The sequence below is a fragment of the Cheilinus undulatus genome, linkage group 13, assembly GCF_018320785.1.
Source record: "Cheilinus undulatus linkage group 13, ASM1832078v1, whole genome shotgun sequence".
NCBI lineage: Eukaryota > Metazoa > Chordata > Actinopteri > Labriformes > Labridae > Cheilinus > Cheilinus undulatus.
Genome location: NC_054877.1, coordinates 17,742,353 through 17,759,477, shown reverse-complemented (window position 1 = coordinate 17,759,477; position 17,125 = coordinate 17,742,353). Strand labels below are relative to the sequence as shown.

Sequence of the window (17,125 nt, the reverse complement as noted above, 5' to 3'; positions counted from 1 at the left end):
TTCACGTTGAGACAGTCAAAGAACAAGGAAAGAGGGAGATGATAAGGCATGAGGAGTGTTTGACAGGAATATTTCCTTGATTGTCTGTGGTTCTTTAACAATATCCAGTGTTCAAAGAGTGATACCTTGACTTGTGCCAACATAGTTACAGGCTCATCAATAGAGCTTGCAATGCTGCACGTGCTTGCAACACAATGTGATGTCTGAAACTCACATGCAGTTAGGACATGGTGTACACATGGACAGTTTTGCATTGATGCTGATTTAGAACATTATCAATGGACCCTGATATAAAAGGCTTGACATTAACCCTGATCAACCCGCCAGATGTGGGTGGATGCCAGCAGTGGTAAAACTCCCACTAGCCACTCTGTCAGGTTGAATTAATTAGTTTCACAACCTATGCTTCACTCTAACTGTACATGGATGTTAGCGCCAGTGTTTGTGAATTGGATGCTTATCACAATCAGGCTGATTTACACTTAAAGGCAGAACATAAAGTGCAGTTGTGACGTGGATTAATAATGTCGAGGCCCAAGGCAAAGACAAATATGAGGCCCCTTGCCAATTAGCTTAAAGCAGTCATAATGAACAAAATATTTGGAAGCATCTCTTTTCAGGTAATAAAACCAGAGGAATACAGGACGTGCCCAAATCTAGGGCCGGGGCGCATGTCTTTTTTTTTTTTTTAAAGCTGAAAGCTTTATCCTCCTCCAACGCACCCATCACACATTCAGGTGTGCAGCAACCCTTTCAACACAACACACGATGTATAGAATTTAATTAAAATTTTCACTAAACCAAAATCATAGACTTTATGATTGTATAAAATCAAGCAACATCAAAGCCTGTTTCAAACTACTCCAGCAAATACACAAAGTCTTGGACCGCCAAAATTGGACTTCAAAAACATTTAAATCAAGGGCAGGTGCAGACCACAATCTTTGTTGTGGCCTATAATAGACCAGAATTAATCATTAATATTATAATAAAGACCATACCCTATTATGTTAAAGACCAGTGTTCATCACCATGAGCACAGCACTAGCAGTATTCAGCCCTGTTACAGTGGCGACATAAACCTTCCCTTTAACAGGCAGGACTGTTGAGCAGACCAAGCTCCTGTTGAACAGCTCTCTGCTGAAGCTGCTCTGGGGTTGGAAAGGGCTAAAAGGAGGGGCAGGGGTAAAGAAAAGCAGGAAGAGTGTCTGTGGGATCACGACTGGGTCGTGGTCTAGCAGTCTGTCTGAGTGGTCTAGAGCAGTGGTTCTCAACCAGTGGGTCAAGACACAAAAGTGGGTCGCAGAGCAGTTTTCAGTAGGTCTCAAATGTGATCTGTGAAAAATGGTTGCAAAATGTCCATGAAGTACTGAAGTCCTTAGTGGACTTGCATCAATATCTTAAATTTTACCCTGTTTTACTGTGAAATTTAGATTTCCCAAAGGTTCCCCTCTGGGGATCAATAAAGTCTTATCTTATTTAACATTTTAATCAATATTTCAACTGATTTATCTCCTTTTATTGCAATGCAAAAAAACTGTTGGCCATGAAAAAAAGCAAGTTCTCAAGATCTCTGCAAAATTGGCAAAAATTTCTGTGTAATGATGGGCAAAGAAGGTGCAAGTCAGTTTTCCTCTCATATTTTGGTCCAGTCAATTGACTGAACATACGTTGTTCGAAGTTTTTAGAATTTTGGGTTACATTTTTCTTTAGAGAGACTAGTAGGCTCTGAGGCTAGACCAGTGGAGAAACACGGGTCTAGTGTGTGCATTCAGAGTATTACAGCGTTAACTAGAAAAGCACTCAGAGAGCGCAGACCTCTGCCATTAGCCCTATCTCCCAATAGTGAAGAATCCTTTAAAAAATTCCTGGATCCAGACAGTGATCTGGATCACTCCCAAAATCTAATCAGTTCTTCCTTATGCCATTTCTGACATTTCCTGAAAATTTCATGAAATTCCGTCCATGACTTTTTGAGTTATGTTGCTAACAAACAAACAAAGTAACTAACAAACTAAAAAACCCAGCCAATCATATAACCTCCCTGGTGGAGGTAAAAATTGGTTTAAACTGTCCATATGTCTGAGGTCTTCCATATTTTTAGAATGAGTTAACTTTGGACTGTTGTTTAGTGTGTAGCCAGCCTTCTTGTTAGGTTGAGGTTGACAGACGGCAATGATGGTGCTCAGAAATGAAAGCATAAAGGACAAAAACAGGGAGTCTTCTGGAGACCAACATTTCCTTGTTTCAGTTCAGCCTGAGCAGTCTAACTTCAACATTTTTAACCTCTAAGTACCCTTTGAGCCATTTTGGCACATTTTATAACCTAATTCCAATGCCATTTTAAGACTTTTTGGCCTGTGGCATTATATTTGGCCATTTGATGTATATTTGTGGCATTTTGAAAAATGTAATTCCAATTTGTACCCAGTGCCTATGATGCACATTGTGCAAAATAGTAGCACATTTACCCTGAAAGCGAAAATGGATGCCATTTTCTTCCATTATAATCTGATTTCTTTTTTTCATCCTGGAGCCATCAGACCATAAAGCATGCTAAAAACATGATTTTTTTTAAAATAATTTTTTTCTTTGTTGTATTTTTGTTAAAGTTGTAATATTTACTATTTTTCACCAGATGGCGCCATTTCCCTCAAATATTTTACATTACACTGCAAAAAATAATAACGCACAAAAAAAATCAATGTTGTCAAGAATCAGAGACATATACCACGCTCTGATGGCCAGGAAGAAAGAAAAATCGACTTTGCATGAATTTTTTGAAGATAGCCCATTTATCTACTATTACACAGGGGGTAGGGTGGTAGAACTTGGCATTTTAAAGGGTTACATTTCTTAAAAGTTATGATTATTTAAATTTTATGTGTGTGTGTGTGGGGGGGGGGGGGGGGGTTTAAAAGATTAACCAAAAAAAAAAAAAAAACCTAACAAAAAATATTTTAAATAGTTTGAATGTATGATAATAATAATGTATAATAATGCAGGGTTTCCCAACCATTTTTCCTTGGAGCCCCCCCACATGTAAGAAAAGCAAGGCCCCCCAGGACCCGAGAGAAGACCTTCAGAAGGAACCATAGATTTGAACTGTTTTACTGATAAAACCCTAAAAAAGGCCCATGCATGCTTTCCTTTTCAAAATACCTTTGTATAAACTGTTTAATAACTGCTTTATCATGGATTTAGTCAATATTTGCAAATCAAATTTTAGCAGCCTCAGAGCAGACAAAGCAAAGTTCAGATTGAACCATGATCATTTTTTAAGGTAATCAATGCCCTGAATTTCATCAAAGTGATATCAATGTTACCTTGAACATCTTAACAGTCTTCCCTCATACGCAAGATGGATCAAGGAGGCCATGATGTGTCCTCCTGAGGAGGAGAAACTAAAATTCAACTAAATTTTTAATTAAAAACAAAGATATGAAGTCCTCTCTGTGACTATTTGAAGCCAGATGAGATCAATAAAGACTTTTAAGAACTGTTTTTACATGTTAAAGAGAGCATTCTGATGCCTTTTTTGATACTTTCCTCTGCAAATGTGTCCTCAAACAGCCCCTCTTTTGTTAGTTTACAGCCTTTAAACTTTAACTTTTTAACATTTCTCAGGGGTATATGGTCAAATCATCATTCAACTGCTGAATCTTTGACTTACCATTCAGGCCGCAATCAAAGCCTCGCTCCTCCCAAACAAACAAGGCTAACTGTGTTTTTCCTCCCTGTTCATCCATCTGTCCAGCTGAAAATGAAGAGCCATCGAGCAGTGTCGGCTCCACATTCATGAGCACATCATCATTATCTGCCCTCCTCACTCACAATTAGCCCTTCATCACTCACTAAAGAGTCTGTGCTGAAGTTTTTACCCAGCCTGAACATTTACTTTTCTATCGTATTGAAATATGTTCTGAAACATGGGAAATTTGATTTAAAAACTACAGCATCTTTGGTCTGTTTTATCAAATATATATCAATAATTGAGGCTTTTAACCCCCAGCTTTGATTGCTGATTTCTCTTGGTTAATTAATTAAGTGATCCCACCGTATATTTCTCCCTAAATGCATTATCATGCAGTCATTTCATCAGTATATTTGTGTGAAGTCATCCTTCACTGCCAGCTCCCAGTGACTCCCCCTTTCCTCTCACTGGCTCTATAGATTTTCTCCCAATGATATATTGGACACGGGGAGCCACCGAGGTGTGACCAGGTGCCAAAGGAGTATAGCTTTTTGTCCTTAATGGGCCTAATTATGCTCAAGACCTTTAGAGCTGTTTGGTTACGTTCTGATAACGTGTTGTGGGATGTAACGTCACAGAAATCGATAGGAAAGTATTGCATAGTGCGTTAAAAAGCTGCTGAAAATGGACAAAGTTGCTCCAAGACTGCACAAACAAATGCATAAACCAAAGTAGTCACGTCTCAGAGTGTCGATGTTGCATCACAGTTTGGATGTTTTTCACTTTCTCTCTTTTGATTGAAGAAACGCGTGGATTCTGTCCCATCCATCACCTCCAGCCCTCCCCTCCCTCCTCTAAACACAGACGCGGGTTAATTTCTCGCCCATTCTCTCTCGTGGCATCGAGGTGGGCAGAAACTTATGCGCCTGACTTTGTACTGAATATCAAAAAGACCTATAAGAGGAAGTTGACACCACTGGAAAGACTTTCGTTGTTGTTTTTCTTGCATTTAGCAAACGGAGATGAAACAGTTTGATGGATACTGCAGCGCGTAAAAGTTGTGGATGCTTACTTTTACGCATACACATTTAAGGGACTATTTTATCGCCAAACGTTGCAGTATAATAAGAGAGCAGGTGAGATTCTTCCCACTGCAAAAATACCGCCAACAAGCAGGCTGGAAGACCATCCACTCCGGAGAACACCGCGGATCCGCAGAGCGCAGATGATCGCAACTGGTGTTTGTGGAGTCGCGCTGGTGCTGGTGTTGGTGGTTCTGATCCCGGTCGTGGTGAACACCGCCGGAACTCCTGCCCGCTATGAGATGCTCGGCTCCTGTCAGATGGTATGCGACTCCCACGGGACAGCGGCGACAGCCACGGCAAAGGCAACCAGTCCGATCAAAGACAACCGCCTGGTTCAGTCGCTTCCCACGTTCATCCAAGGTCCTCAGGGAGAGCCGGGGCGCGTGGGGAGGATGGGTCCGAGGGGTCCGGTGGGCGAGCCCGGACCCCCTGGACCTGCTGGTCCTCCTGGAGAAAGAGGGGCGCCGGGCCCTCCCGGTTTACCCGGGGCTCCTGGAATGAATGGGCCAAATGGTGCCATCAGCGCTGCCACCTACAATACAATCCCAAAGATCGCGTTTTACGCGGGACTGAAGAAGCAGCACGAGGGATATGAAGTGCTGAAATTCGACGACGTGGTAACAAACCTTGGCAACCATTACGACCCCGCTACTGGGAAATTCACCTGCTCAATACCGGGAATTTACTTCTTTGTTTACCATGTGCTGATGCGAGGAGGAGATGGGACCAGTATGTGGGCTGACCTCTGCAAAAACAACCAGGTAGGACTCCAAGAGATAAAATTAGTTCATGATCTGTTCATTAATGTAAGAGTTTTTTTACACACAGTTTAAAAAATGGGGCAATTAAAAGGGCATTTTACGCGCAACTTTTACGCACGGCAGTGTCCAAAAGACGCTTCAAACACAGACGCATTACATATGTTAAGTATTAAGTCGTAGGAGCATGGTTGTAAGTTGAAAACACTTGTGGAGCTGTCCACGGTCTGGTTTTACCAATTTCAAGACAAACTTAATCACCAGAAATGTGCAAATGTCCTTCCAGGTGAGAGCCAGTGCCATCGCCCAGGACGCCGACCAGAACTACGACTACGCCAGCAACAGTGTCGTCCTGCACCTGGAGCCCGGGGACGAAATTTACATCAAACTGGACGGTGGTAAAGCGCACGGGGGCAACAACAACAAGTACAGCACGTTTTCCGGCTTCATGTTGTACGCTGATTGAAACACGAGGGGGTGACATGATCTGCTCTGCATATACAGCTCGCTTCACTGCTCATGCTCGATTCCATGTCAGTTGGATTATTAGAGACAGAGCTCAACATGTCCATAAACACAAAAAAAACACAGAGTCCAGGAAGGTGTGGAGGACGCCATGCGTAAAAAGACTGCACTACAGTGTAATTACAGAATATAACCAACGGATTTAAGTGTACAGCAATGAAATGTAACCCTGTCAGTGATTAGTGAACCCTGAATGAACTGTTAAGCTTTACAAATTAAGTTTGCTGAAATGTCAAACATGCTGTAGCTGCACCTTTAACACTCAAAGATGCTCACATCATCACCACTCTGTCACAGTGATGTTAGTCCATGTGTGTTTTTTATTTTTCAAACATCTTAACAGTTGTTGCATTTAAGAGTGAAATGTAAAAACAGTAATGATGCATGATTATAACAAATACATTTAAAATCTTTAAAGGGCCATTCTGGTGTTTTTTTGACACAAGAAAATAACTAACTCATTTCCTTGTCTCCATGTGAGAGCTGGATGGGGCATGCATCTGTCTCCTGCTTGTGAAGCCCCTCTGTATGAGTCTTAAAATATAATGTAAAAACGAAACCCTCTGCCTCACTTTTTTAATCCTCTCTGAGAATTTATCAAAGTTATACAGTTGTTGGGTTACTGCGGATGATCGTGCCGTCGATCATGCAGCGAGGAGTCACCCTGTGAGGCCACCTGTTCCCAGATGAGAGGAGAACATGTCCTTCATCTGGGGCCTGCCAGCCACTCAGCCTCCCAGAGACACCCAGACACCCACTGAGGGGCAACAGGACAACTCATCTAACACAGCCGCATTGTGTCGAGAGCAGAGCAGCATACTGATTAACAGCACGCTTGTTATTTTCATCTCCATAAAGCTGAGATGTCATTTAGTAATAAGAAGAAAGCAGCTGCAATGTTGACATTGAAAGTGAAAAATCAATTAGCACCACTTTTTTTTAAGCACCATAGAAGAAAATGTTCAAGTTAGGTTGCATTTAGACTCCTGCAGGCATGAAATGGAACAATTTTTTTGAAAAAAGACAGACAAAACATGACTTTTGTTACAAGAGGCACTTTGATCTTGAAAAAGGTCTTCATATAATTAGTTTAATAATGAGTTAACAAGAATATATATCAAGATTTAATTAATCATGCCGCCATATAAAAATCTTTCAGCTGGGTGGAAAAACAGCCTGTAATTATTTTCCATTGGAAAGATAGTATCAAAATATCTGGCTTTGCTTAATATGACCAACATAGCCAGTAAGGACAATTTTTATAAAACTGGGGTCCAATCACACATTTTAGAGGGATTTTTGGTCCAATCATACATTTATGAGTGATTTTTGGTTCTGAGTCCAATTGAACATATAAGAGGTATTCTTGGGCCGTTACACATTTCGGAGTGATTTTTGGGTCTAATCACACATCCAAGAGGGATTTCTGGGCTCAATTGTACATTTATGAGTGATTTCTGGGTCCAACCGGACACTTATGACTGATTTTTGTGTCCAACTGCACACTGGGGGTGAATTTTTGTTCCAATCACACATTTCTGAGTGATTTTTGATGAGGTTATTGCAAAAATTTCAAAGTTTTCATCATAGAGTTTTCCCATCCTTAGAAGATAAAATAACCAACATATCAGACCATTTCTTCGGCCCCTTTTTTTTCTCTTTACTTAAAGGTCAGCCAGCGTTTGGGGTTGTCGATGAGGATCTTATCCACCTGGTGCTGAGAGATTCCCCTCATCAGCATCTTGGGCACGATGTTCTTCAGGATGTGAGAGTATCCGTGGCCGCCGTATTTTGTCAGACGGTTCTTGGTGTGGATGTCGTGTGCGACCACAATCTTGTCCTCATAACCCTCCTTCACAAGGAACGCCAAACTACACAGAGGTGGAAAAAGAGTAGGGGAAAATGTTCGATAAGTGGTGATTTTTGGTAAGCTGCTATCACATACTTTATGTTGTTAAATTTCTTTTGTGTATACAGAAAAACATCTGCAACACAACTCAGTCGTGACTGACACACTCTCCTTCCTCCTGCTGTATACAGAGAAATCAGCCCAGATGTAACAGTCGTTTTAGGTGCTGCGTCTCTCATAAAAGTATTTAGCATGGACAAACCATTTTGGTCACACTTATCCCAAAACAGGGGCTGAAAAGATGAGTTAAAGGCTGTTACTCACGTCTTCACTCTCTGGCAGTCACTGGGCATGTCCACCTCCAGGTTGTATGGGTAGTTCAACATCTCTACTCCAAACAGATCATACTCCAAATAACTGCCCAGCTTTGCAAACTCCAGCAGTTCCCCTTCATCAAATATGGTTCTGTGTGAAGCATAGAGAAAGGTTTATCCCAGGTTCAAGCTTGTGCTTTAGAATAAAATTATGTTTGGGTGTGACATTCTGTGCCATCCTAGAACTTGTATGGACTGACACAATTTTATTTTTCTATGGTGTTTACTACTCAGCCTTGTAATAGTTTGGGGCAATACTGGTAGCTCAACTAAAGGGACCAAAGGAAAAGTGTAGTTATGTCATCTTTGACCAGAAGTAAAAGGCTGGCTGTCACTAAAAATGCTTGGGCCAAATATTTTCCCAGTCCAAGGATGAAAAAAACATTGAATAACTCACATGGAGCAAAACATGTTAAGGTGAAAAGAGATCTTTATATGCATAAGAATCAACTATGTAATCATGAATCTAACTCAATTAACGGTTAATGGTTAGAAGATGACAACACAAGATGAAAAAAGTCCATCGTTCACCACTTTAATTTTAAAATAACGTACTAGAGTAAACCATCATACCTTTTTCAGTCTTAAATATTCATCTAGTGAAGAACTTGATATAAAAAAAGTCTGTATAGGGAAACACTTATAAAACCTCACTTTAGCCAGTTTTTGATATTGCAAAATAAGAGCGATGAGAAAACATCATAATTTTGTTTTTTTGGACACAAGTGAATAACTTATTATTAAAATCTAAAACTTTTTAATATTTTGACTTGGTGGAATTCAAAACCGCTCAAGTATTATACAAAGCAAGGTTTAATATGCTGCCACGAAATATTCAGAAAAGAGAGGGTAAACTAAAAAAAATTATCTGGCCTCTTGTCAGCTTTATGTGTTTCAGTTGCATGACAAATTTTCATCCAGGTGAGTTAAATCATTCTAACTCAAACCAATAAAAACCTCTTATACAGTGAAATTTAATAAAACTGAGATGACTGAGAATGTAAGGAAACACAGCTCACACAATTTACCCAATGTGCTCAAATTAGGTTTATGTAGTATGGTTAATGGACCAGAGCGTAGTGCTTTTCTAGTTGTCCTTTTACACCACAGGTCACACCTAACTATTTACATCGAAAATTGGACATCAGAGTTAGCTAATCCCATTCTTACATACCTGTACACCACGGCACATTGGCATGTGACTGCTGCAGCCTGGGATCAAACCCCTGACCTTCCAAGTACCAACAGACTCTACCAACTGAACCAGAGTCACCATGGGAGTGGCCGGTATACTGGTACCCTCACAGCTAAAATGTCTGCCATGGTAGGGATTTCTGCAGCATTGTCATAGATGTTTAAATGCATTGTGTTGTAGTGCACACATGGGGTTTAACAGATGCCACCGTTGGTGTAGCAGAGTGATACGTGACAGACAACAGCTCAGTCTGACTCCAGTCATCGGCATGTTTTACTCTTTTTTAAGACCGTGATGAGTCAAAGAACAAGGCTGTGGTTTAAATGAGTGCTATTTTAAACATATTCTTTGACGGCTTTTTACGCCTTTATTCAGAGAGGAGGACAGTTGGACGCTAGTCAGTGCCACTTTTAGCACAAATCCTCTTCTTCTTTAATTAAAACTGCTGACCATGAAACAACGTTACAGGAATATGCTGCCACCTACTGACCAAACTTTATTAAAACCACACCTCATTAGTTCTATGTGTATCATTTGAATTCCCTCTGAACTAGAGTAGATCAAGCTGTTTTTATTCATTTGTAATGAGTAGAGGTTGAAAATATACGTGACTGAGTAAAATCCAATAAATTGTTCTTATATGTATGACAGTCTAAAATAATTTTTGAGTTAGTTTATAATTTAAGAGGGATGTCAAATCTAAAGGTTGTGTTTGTATAACAAAAAAAGTTATTTTAATCACCATTTGTGTGCCGATAAACTTTGGAACAGACTGAGCGCCGACATGAAAAAGAAATCGAGAATAATTCTGTTTAAAAATAAGGTATTAAGAAATTTTCTCATGATGTAACCTGATGGATAATTATTACAGGGGGCTAGTTTGTTATGTGGTATGGTAAATATGTATGTACAGTAAGCATGAATTTTTCAATGTAAAAACACTTCTTGCATATTTTCTGTATGAGTTAAATACTGCGCATTCACAAAATTGACAAGAAAATCTTACAACTTCAGTAATATTGATGAACGTTAAGTAGCAATCGAAGGGGTGGGATTTTGTAAGTTTAAACTTCTTCCTAATCATTTTGATCATGTAAACTGAGATGCTTCAGTATTAGCAGATTGATATTACCGTTTTTCTTCTTTTCTTGCTCTTCACTGTTTTTTTATTCTTTTGTAAACTATTTTTAAGTTGTCTTTCACATTATGGAAATAAAGACATCAATCAATAAATGCAATCAGGGGTTGGATGCAGCTGGACCTAGCCTGGAAATTTGTCTATTGACTAGAAAGATGCCTTTGAGCCTGGCACCGAACCCCTAACCGCTCAGTCGGCGCTCTTGTGTGGGCAGCAGCCATCACCCTGACATCTCCCCATTAGCGCATGTCCATAGGATCCTGTCTGTGCATGTACAGCATTTCGGTCTGTCTGGCAGGCTTAATAACAGAATATATAAAAACTGAATTTACCCTTCAAGAAAATTAAGAACACCTTCTATCTATTCTTAATCTTTTCAGTTTTCATTTCTTATCACCATCAAAGTGATAAAAAAGCACATCAGTCTAAACTAAGATGATACAGTAGGTCCCTATGAATGAGAAAGTGGTGGTACATGCTGTGAGGGCATTCTTATCACTGCTGTAATCATCATAGCTTTATTCAGTTCAAAGTGGAAGGACAACCGAATTGAGTGCAAATTATCTGTTCATGCATAAAATTCTCTTGCAAAATATTATGAAACAAGTCTGGAGTACGCTCTTCAAAACTGAATTTAAATGAATAAAATTGGACTTGCACCTCTGTTTTTGCCACATTCCTCCTGCTTTTAAAATTTCTGGATAATTTGAGCACACATGGGTTCATTTAAAGTGTGGAAAAATGTAAGACAGGAAACCTTTTCTTTCTAGTCTGTAACGTTTTAGGATTTGTCATTAATCATGAGCTACAAATATATAGATGAAGAGAATAGTATCCATCTGCTAACCATCAATGGTAGCCTTGTCTAAGCTAATGGTGTATCTTTTGAAAAGGACTATGCAATATTGTAAAAGAAATCTGCAGATATAACAGCTTATTTTCAAACAAAAAAGTCATCATCTTTGTCAATAAAGCTTTGATTTGCATGTTCATGCATACTGGGGGAACGAAAAATGTCCATCCAATTTTTTATGCTTTTAAAGGTAGAGATAACTAATAAAAGTTGACCACTCATACACTTTACCTGTCCAGGTGTGACATGACAGTTTTACTGATGTCACCGCCAGCCTCCTGAAGTATACGGACAACTTCAGCCGGAGCGGCGGGATTCCTGCCGGGATGGATGATGACAGGGCAGCCGAGCTGGGTCTGAGCATGAGCCGTCGCCCTCAGCACCTTCGTCTCGCTCTCTGTGATTGGCCAGCAAGTCCCAATCTCTCCAATCACACCGCAGCGGATGTCTGTGCCGTCGGCGCCGTGAAGAACCTCGCTGATGATGATGTCTGTGAGCTGAGGGGCAGGAAACAAGGAGTTAGACAGAGCAGGATGACATCACTATTAAAAAGCAGTTACTCACATTTGAGTGCATCAAAAGGACTCTTCAAATATCTTTGTTTTGTCCTTTTAGCAGGCTTTATCCACAAAAACTGAGTGGATATCAGGCCTAAATGATCTCTACATATCCACAAGGGTTACACATACGTATGTAAGGCATAAATGATAAAATCTAAACACCCATGAAGGTTACATGTACAGTCCAATCTTTATGCATGTAAACACAGACATGCTGAGAAAAGTTGATGCGTTGAACTGCTGGGAAAACAAACTGCAAGAGATTTTTCAGGCTCATGAGTGTGATATAAATACCAGTGGAAAATTCCAGACAAAAAAATATACAGATTGAAGTCCTTGTCAAACCAAACAGACCTCTAAGGACTGTTTTGCCTACTTGACCCTCACCTTCTCCACACTCATCTTCTTGGTGGCCTCGTTGTGTGTGCAGTCCACGTAGTACCCCGCTCCTGCAATGATATGGACCCCTGTGTCCTTCGCCAGCTGTTTGAGAGTGGGCAAGTCTCGCTCGATGCCTGTAGTGGTGTTCTCCACTATCGTCCCCCCTCCGGCCTTCCTGTAGACCATCAGCTCTTCCCTTACAGCGCTGGTCTCCTGATGCAGCAGCAGGTTCTCGTGGCAGCTGTACTGGTTCTGTCTCAGCCAATGCATGTGCTGTATTTGGAACGGGTTCTCTGCCACCGCCTCGTCACCCGGAGGAGGAGGGAAGTAGCAGCACTCGAAGCTCATGGTCAGGTGCTCATGGGTCATAGTGCGGCCAAGTTGGTCTGGTTCAATTAAGCCCAAGACGGTCTGGACCTTCCCACTCAGCTGAGACATGATTATTGTTCAGGGTTTCCAACAAGCTGAAAGAAAGATAAAGGAGGATGTAATGTTAATGTTTTACACATCGGAGAACAAAAAGATTGCGTAACATTTTCACAGATCTCTGCAGTAATATTACTGATCAGAGAGACCAGTTGTGTAGTGCATAAAACCTGGTTTATACTTCAGCAGTAAAAATATGATGTAGCTACAGTCATGGACGAAGGTATTGGCACCCCTGGAATTTTTCCAGAAAATACACCATTTCTCCCAGAAATTGTTGCAATTACAAATGTTTTTGGTATACATGTGTTTATTGCCTTTATGTACACTGGAACAACACAAAAAAATCCGAAGAAAAAATATAAAATTGACATAATTTTACACAAAACTCAAAAAATGGGCCGGACAAAATTATTGGCACCCTCAACTTAATATTTGGTGGCACACCCTTGGAAAAAAAATAACTGAAACCATTCACTTTCTATAACCATCAACTGGCTTCTTACACCTCTCAACTGGAATTTTGGACCACTCTTCTTTTGCAAACTGCTCCAGGTCTCTCAGATTTGAAGGGTGCTTTTTGCAACAACAGTTTTAAGATCTCTGTATAGGTGTTCAATGGGATTTAGATCCGGACTCATTGCTGGCCACTTCAGAACTCTCCAGCACTTTGTCTCCAACCATTTCTTGGTGTTTTTTGAGGTTTGTTTGGGATCATTGTCCTGCTGGAACACCCATGACCTCTGACGCAGACCCAGCTTTCTGACACTAGGCCCTAACATTGTGGCCCAAAATTTTTTGATAGTCTCCAGATTTCATGATTCTTTGTACACAGTCAAGGCACCCAGTGCCAGAGGCAACAAAACAAGCCCAAAACATCCTTAAACCTCCGCCATGTTTGACTGTAGGTACTGTGTTATTTACTTTGTAGGCCTCATTCTGTTTTCAGTAAACCGTAGAATGATGTGCTTTTCCAAAAAACTCTACCTTAGTCTCATCTGTCCACAAAATGTTCTCCCAGAAGGATTGAGGCTTACTCAGGTACATTTTTGCAAACTCCAGTCTGGCTTTTTTATGTCTCCTTGTCAGCAGTGGGGTTCTCCTCAGTCTCCTGCCACAGCACTTGATCTCACTCAGATGACCACGTATGGTCCAAGCTGACACTTTTGCACCCTGAATCTGCAGGACAGCCTGAATTTGTGTGGAAGTTGATTGAGGATATTTATCCACCATTCCAACTATCCTGCATTGCATTCTTTTGCCAGTTTTTTTTCCTCCATCCACATCCAGGGAGATTAGCCACAGTTCCATGAGTTATAAACTTCTTGATTATATTACGCACAGTGGACAAAGGAACCTCAAGATCTCTGGAGATGGTCTTGAAACCTTGAGATTGTTCATATTTTTCCACAATTTTGCTTCTTGAGTCCTGAGACAATTCTGGGCTCTTCTTTCTCTTCTCCATGCTTGGTGTGACACACACAGACACACAACACAAAGGTTGAGTCAACTTTTATACATTCTAACTGGCTTCAGATGTAATTTCAGATTGCCAGCACCTGTTACTCCCACAGGTGAGTTTAAATGAGCATCACATGCTTGAAATAAAATGATTTACCCACAGTTTTAAAAGGGTACCAACAATTTTGTCCAGCCCATTTTTTGGGTTTTGTGTAAAATTATGTCAATTTTGGCTTTTTTCTCTGGATTTTTTGTCTTGTTGCAATGCACATAAAGGCAATAAACACATGTATACCAAAAACATTTGTAATTGCAACAATTTCTGGGAGAGATGGTGTATTTTCTGGAAAAATTCCAGGGGTGCCAATACTTTTGTCCATGACTGTATGTTGTAGTAGCCTTCATTGTCGTGGGTACTAAATACTTGTACTCTGGTGTTTCCGTGTAGCTCTGCAATACTCTGCTTGTTTGTGGCAATGGAGACTGAGCAAATTATTTTGAAGTAGGATATTAAGCAGCAGTTGATTATTGTGTAGTTACTGCAAAGAAGAAAAGAGAAGAGATATCAGAGGAGACAGGATATACGGCCACTGAATCAGATGTGACGGGGGACAGGGATTTTTTGCGCCTGATGTTCAAAATACTTATTCGTGCCATTTTTAAACCCCTTTCAACACTGTTTCTGACCATTTTTGCCAATATTTGCTCTTTGATACCTCTTTAACCCATTTAGCAGCCTTTTCACCATTTTTCCACCCATCTTTTGACACTTTTTTGCCTTACAAGACCCATTTTTTTCCACTTATCCCATATTTACCACTTTAAAACCACACTTTTTTTTTTTTTTTTTTTACCACATTTAACCCATTTTGCAACAATGTCATTATTTTCCCTTTAAGTTATTTCAGGTACCTCTACTTTTTTCTCTGGTATCCTGACATTTGTGCACATCATGGCTTAGCTATGAAGTCTGACATTACTTTCCAAATGGTTTATTCAATGTGCCCATCCACATTGTAAACAAAAGGTACAAAAAGGTAATTTTGTTTTAAGAGAAGAAAATAGGTTTTATGCCATCATCTGCCAGTGAATAGTTATGTATGGACTAGTTCACTCCAAATGCATTTTTTGTAACACTGTAGTCTCTGGACCAGTATTGATGAAAATTTTCACCTTTTTGACTGTTAATGTTGATATTATAATGACCCTGATTCCCTGAGGTGACGCAGGAGAGGTTGAGCAACAATGTGCAAATACTAAATGTATTTATAGGTTAGCTAGTCTGATATGACGCTGTTTATAGTACTGTATCTGTATCATTTGCTGGACGGACTGCTTTGGGACATAAATAAATACATGTACCCATAGACAGGAGGGTGCGTTTGCTGGAAGACTCTCTGACTACTGATTGGTTAATGCGAGCAGGAGAGCGACCTTTAGACTCCTTAAGCGTTAAAAACTAACCAAAGAGTTAACTAAAGAGTCTGTAAAGTTTTACGGATTATTTCTTCCCTTACAAATTAAGAGTAAGATTTTAAACGCGCAAGTATTAGTTTTAATACGTGCAATGTGTTAGCCGCGTACCAACAATTACACTCCTCAAAGTAAATATCGTCGAAAAAATGCGGAAGCAACATCAAATCAACTCGGAGCTGCAGCACGAGAAGGGCACAATAACATAGTTTTGTTTATTTTAATCTTTAATCGTTTTTAAACTGCAGAAAGACAGTTTTCTGACCTTTACTTTGCAAGAGCCAAGCTCCAATCCCTCCGACTCAATCCCTCAGTCAAACACCGTCATGGTTGAGCTCAGCGAGAAGATGCGGAATCATCGCGAGACAACACGAGACAACGCCACGAGATCACAGTTTAAGCGACAGGATTCGGTTTTAACCTTTTATTTAGAGTCACAAAGTCAAAAAACTTTTAAAAAAATCGTATCTCTTGAAGGTCAGATTATCTTTTGGTTAACCATTTTATTTAAATTTAATTTTGTATTTTTTTAATGAATAGGCTTTCGTACTAATACGTTTAATATAACATCAAGTATGAAATTCAGCTGAAACTCGAATGTATATTGGGTTCGCACATTCATTCAAGTGTTGATTTGTAATGCTTTAATGTTTGTTTGTTTTTTTAATTCACCCGATAATTAGAAAATGAATATGTTTATAAATTAATGTCCCTGGAAAAGTGGCTGAGTGGTCCTCTTGAGTGTCTTACACTTTAATATTCTAATAACAAAATTCATAATCATATTTTCCACTGAAACAGCCCAAAAAATGTAATTATTTGTTCAAATATTCAAATCAGTTCAGAAAAAAAAACACAAGAGTCCAATAAATCTGGTAAATGTATCAGGTCCAGAATTCTGATTGTAATCAAGTAAAACATGAGCATCCTAGTTCTTACTATTACCTCTGTTGGTCTATATAAAGTATACTAATCAATCCATTGCACTGTTTGTGACTGATTACAGCTCATTAGATCACCTAGTAGAAACCAAATTTTCCAGGCATTGATCAAGTCTCATAAACATAGTTTCAAACGTATTTTGAATATTTTTTGGAGAACATGTGAGGATGAAACAGAGACAGACTGTGACTCTCTCTCTCTCTCTCTCTCTCTCTCTCTCAGCAGATGGTCCCCAGCAGCATTTGGTCTTCTGTTTCATGGAGCTGCCCTGTGCACAGTCACCATCGCTCTGAACATCCGTCCATTTGTCTGCAAGATGACAACTCTGTAGATGAGATATTCAGAGACAACAATTTATTAGGTTCTAAATGGATATGTTAACTCTCTTCTAACATGATTTTAAAAGATGTA

The 17,125-nt window shown here is 39.8% G+C and overlaps 2 protein-coding genes across 3 annotated transcripts; one reads left to right on the top strand and one right to left on the bottom strand.

The window, feature by feature from the left end:
- Positions 1–4,730: 4,730 nt before the first annotated feature.
- LOC121520578 (complement C1q-like protein 3) lies at positions 4,731–6,003 on the top strand. Its single transcript, XM_041804095.1, has 2 exons — positions 4,731–5,540; positions 5,824–6,003. Exons 1-2 carry the CDS (start codon positions 4,920–4,922, stop codon positions 6,001–6,003), a joined length of 801 nt encoding a protein of 266 aa, XP_041660029.1. The 5' UTR covers positions 4,731–4,919.
- Positions 6,004–7,126: 1,123 nt separating this feature from the next.
- pter (phosphotriesterase related) lies at positions 7,127–16,139 on the bottom strand. 2 transcript variants are annotated; one of them, XM_041802387.1, is made up of 5 exons: positions 16,038–16,139; positions 12,419–12,876; positions 11,703–11,968; positions 8,236–8,376; positions 7,127–7,933 (listed from the first exon to the last, which is right to left on the bottom strand). In XM_041802387.1, the coding sequence occupies exons 2-5, from the start codon at positions 12,848–12,850 to the stop codon at positions 7,723–7,725; spliced, it is 1,050 nt and encodes a 349-aa protein (XP_041658321.1). In that variant the 5' UTR covers positions 12,851–12,876; positions 16,038–16,139; the 3' UTR covers positions 7,127–7,722. The 2 variants fall into 2 exon arrangements, with proteins under 2 accessions (XP_041658321.1, XP_041658322.1); XM_041802388.1 differs by having other exon boundaries at positions 16,044–16,105.
- Positions 16,140–17,125: the final 986 nt, after the last annotated feature.

What these genes read in the sequence shown, in the direction of transcription:
- LOC121520578 (XM_041804095.1), top strand. Translation starts at nt 4,920, where the DNA reads ATGATCGCAACTGGTGTTTGTGGAGTCGCGCTGGTGCTGGTGTTGGTG. An exon ending in ACCTCTGCAAAAACAACCAG is followed by an intron (nt 5,541 to 5,823) that starts GTAGGACTCCAA and finishes ATGTCCTTCCAG; the next exon opens with GTGAGAGCCAGTGCCATCGC.
- pter (XM_041802387.1), bottom strand. Translation starts at nt 12,850, where the DNA reads ATGTCTCAGCTGAGTGGGAAGGTCCAGACCGTCTTGGGCTTAATTGAA. An exon ending in AGAAGATGAGTGTGGAGAAG is followed by an intron (nt 11,969 to 12,418) that starts GTGAGGGTCAAG and finishes CCTGCCCCTCAG; the next exon opens with CTCACAGACATCATCATCAG. An exon ending in GTCATGTCACACCTGGACAG is followed by an intron (nt 8,377 to 11,702) that starts GTAAAGTGTATG and finishes TGCTTCACACAG; the next exon opens with AACCATATTTGATGAAGGGG.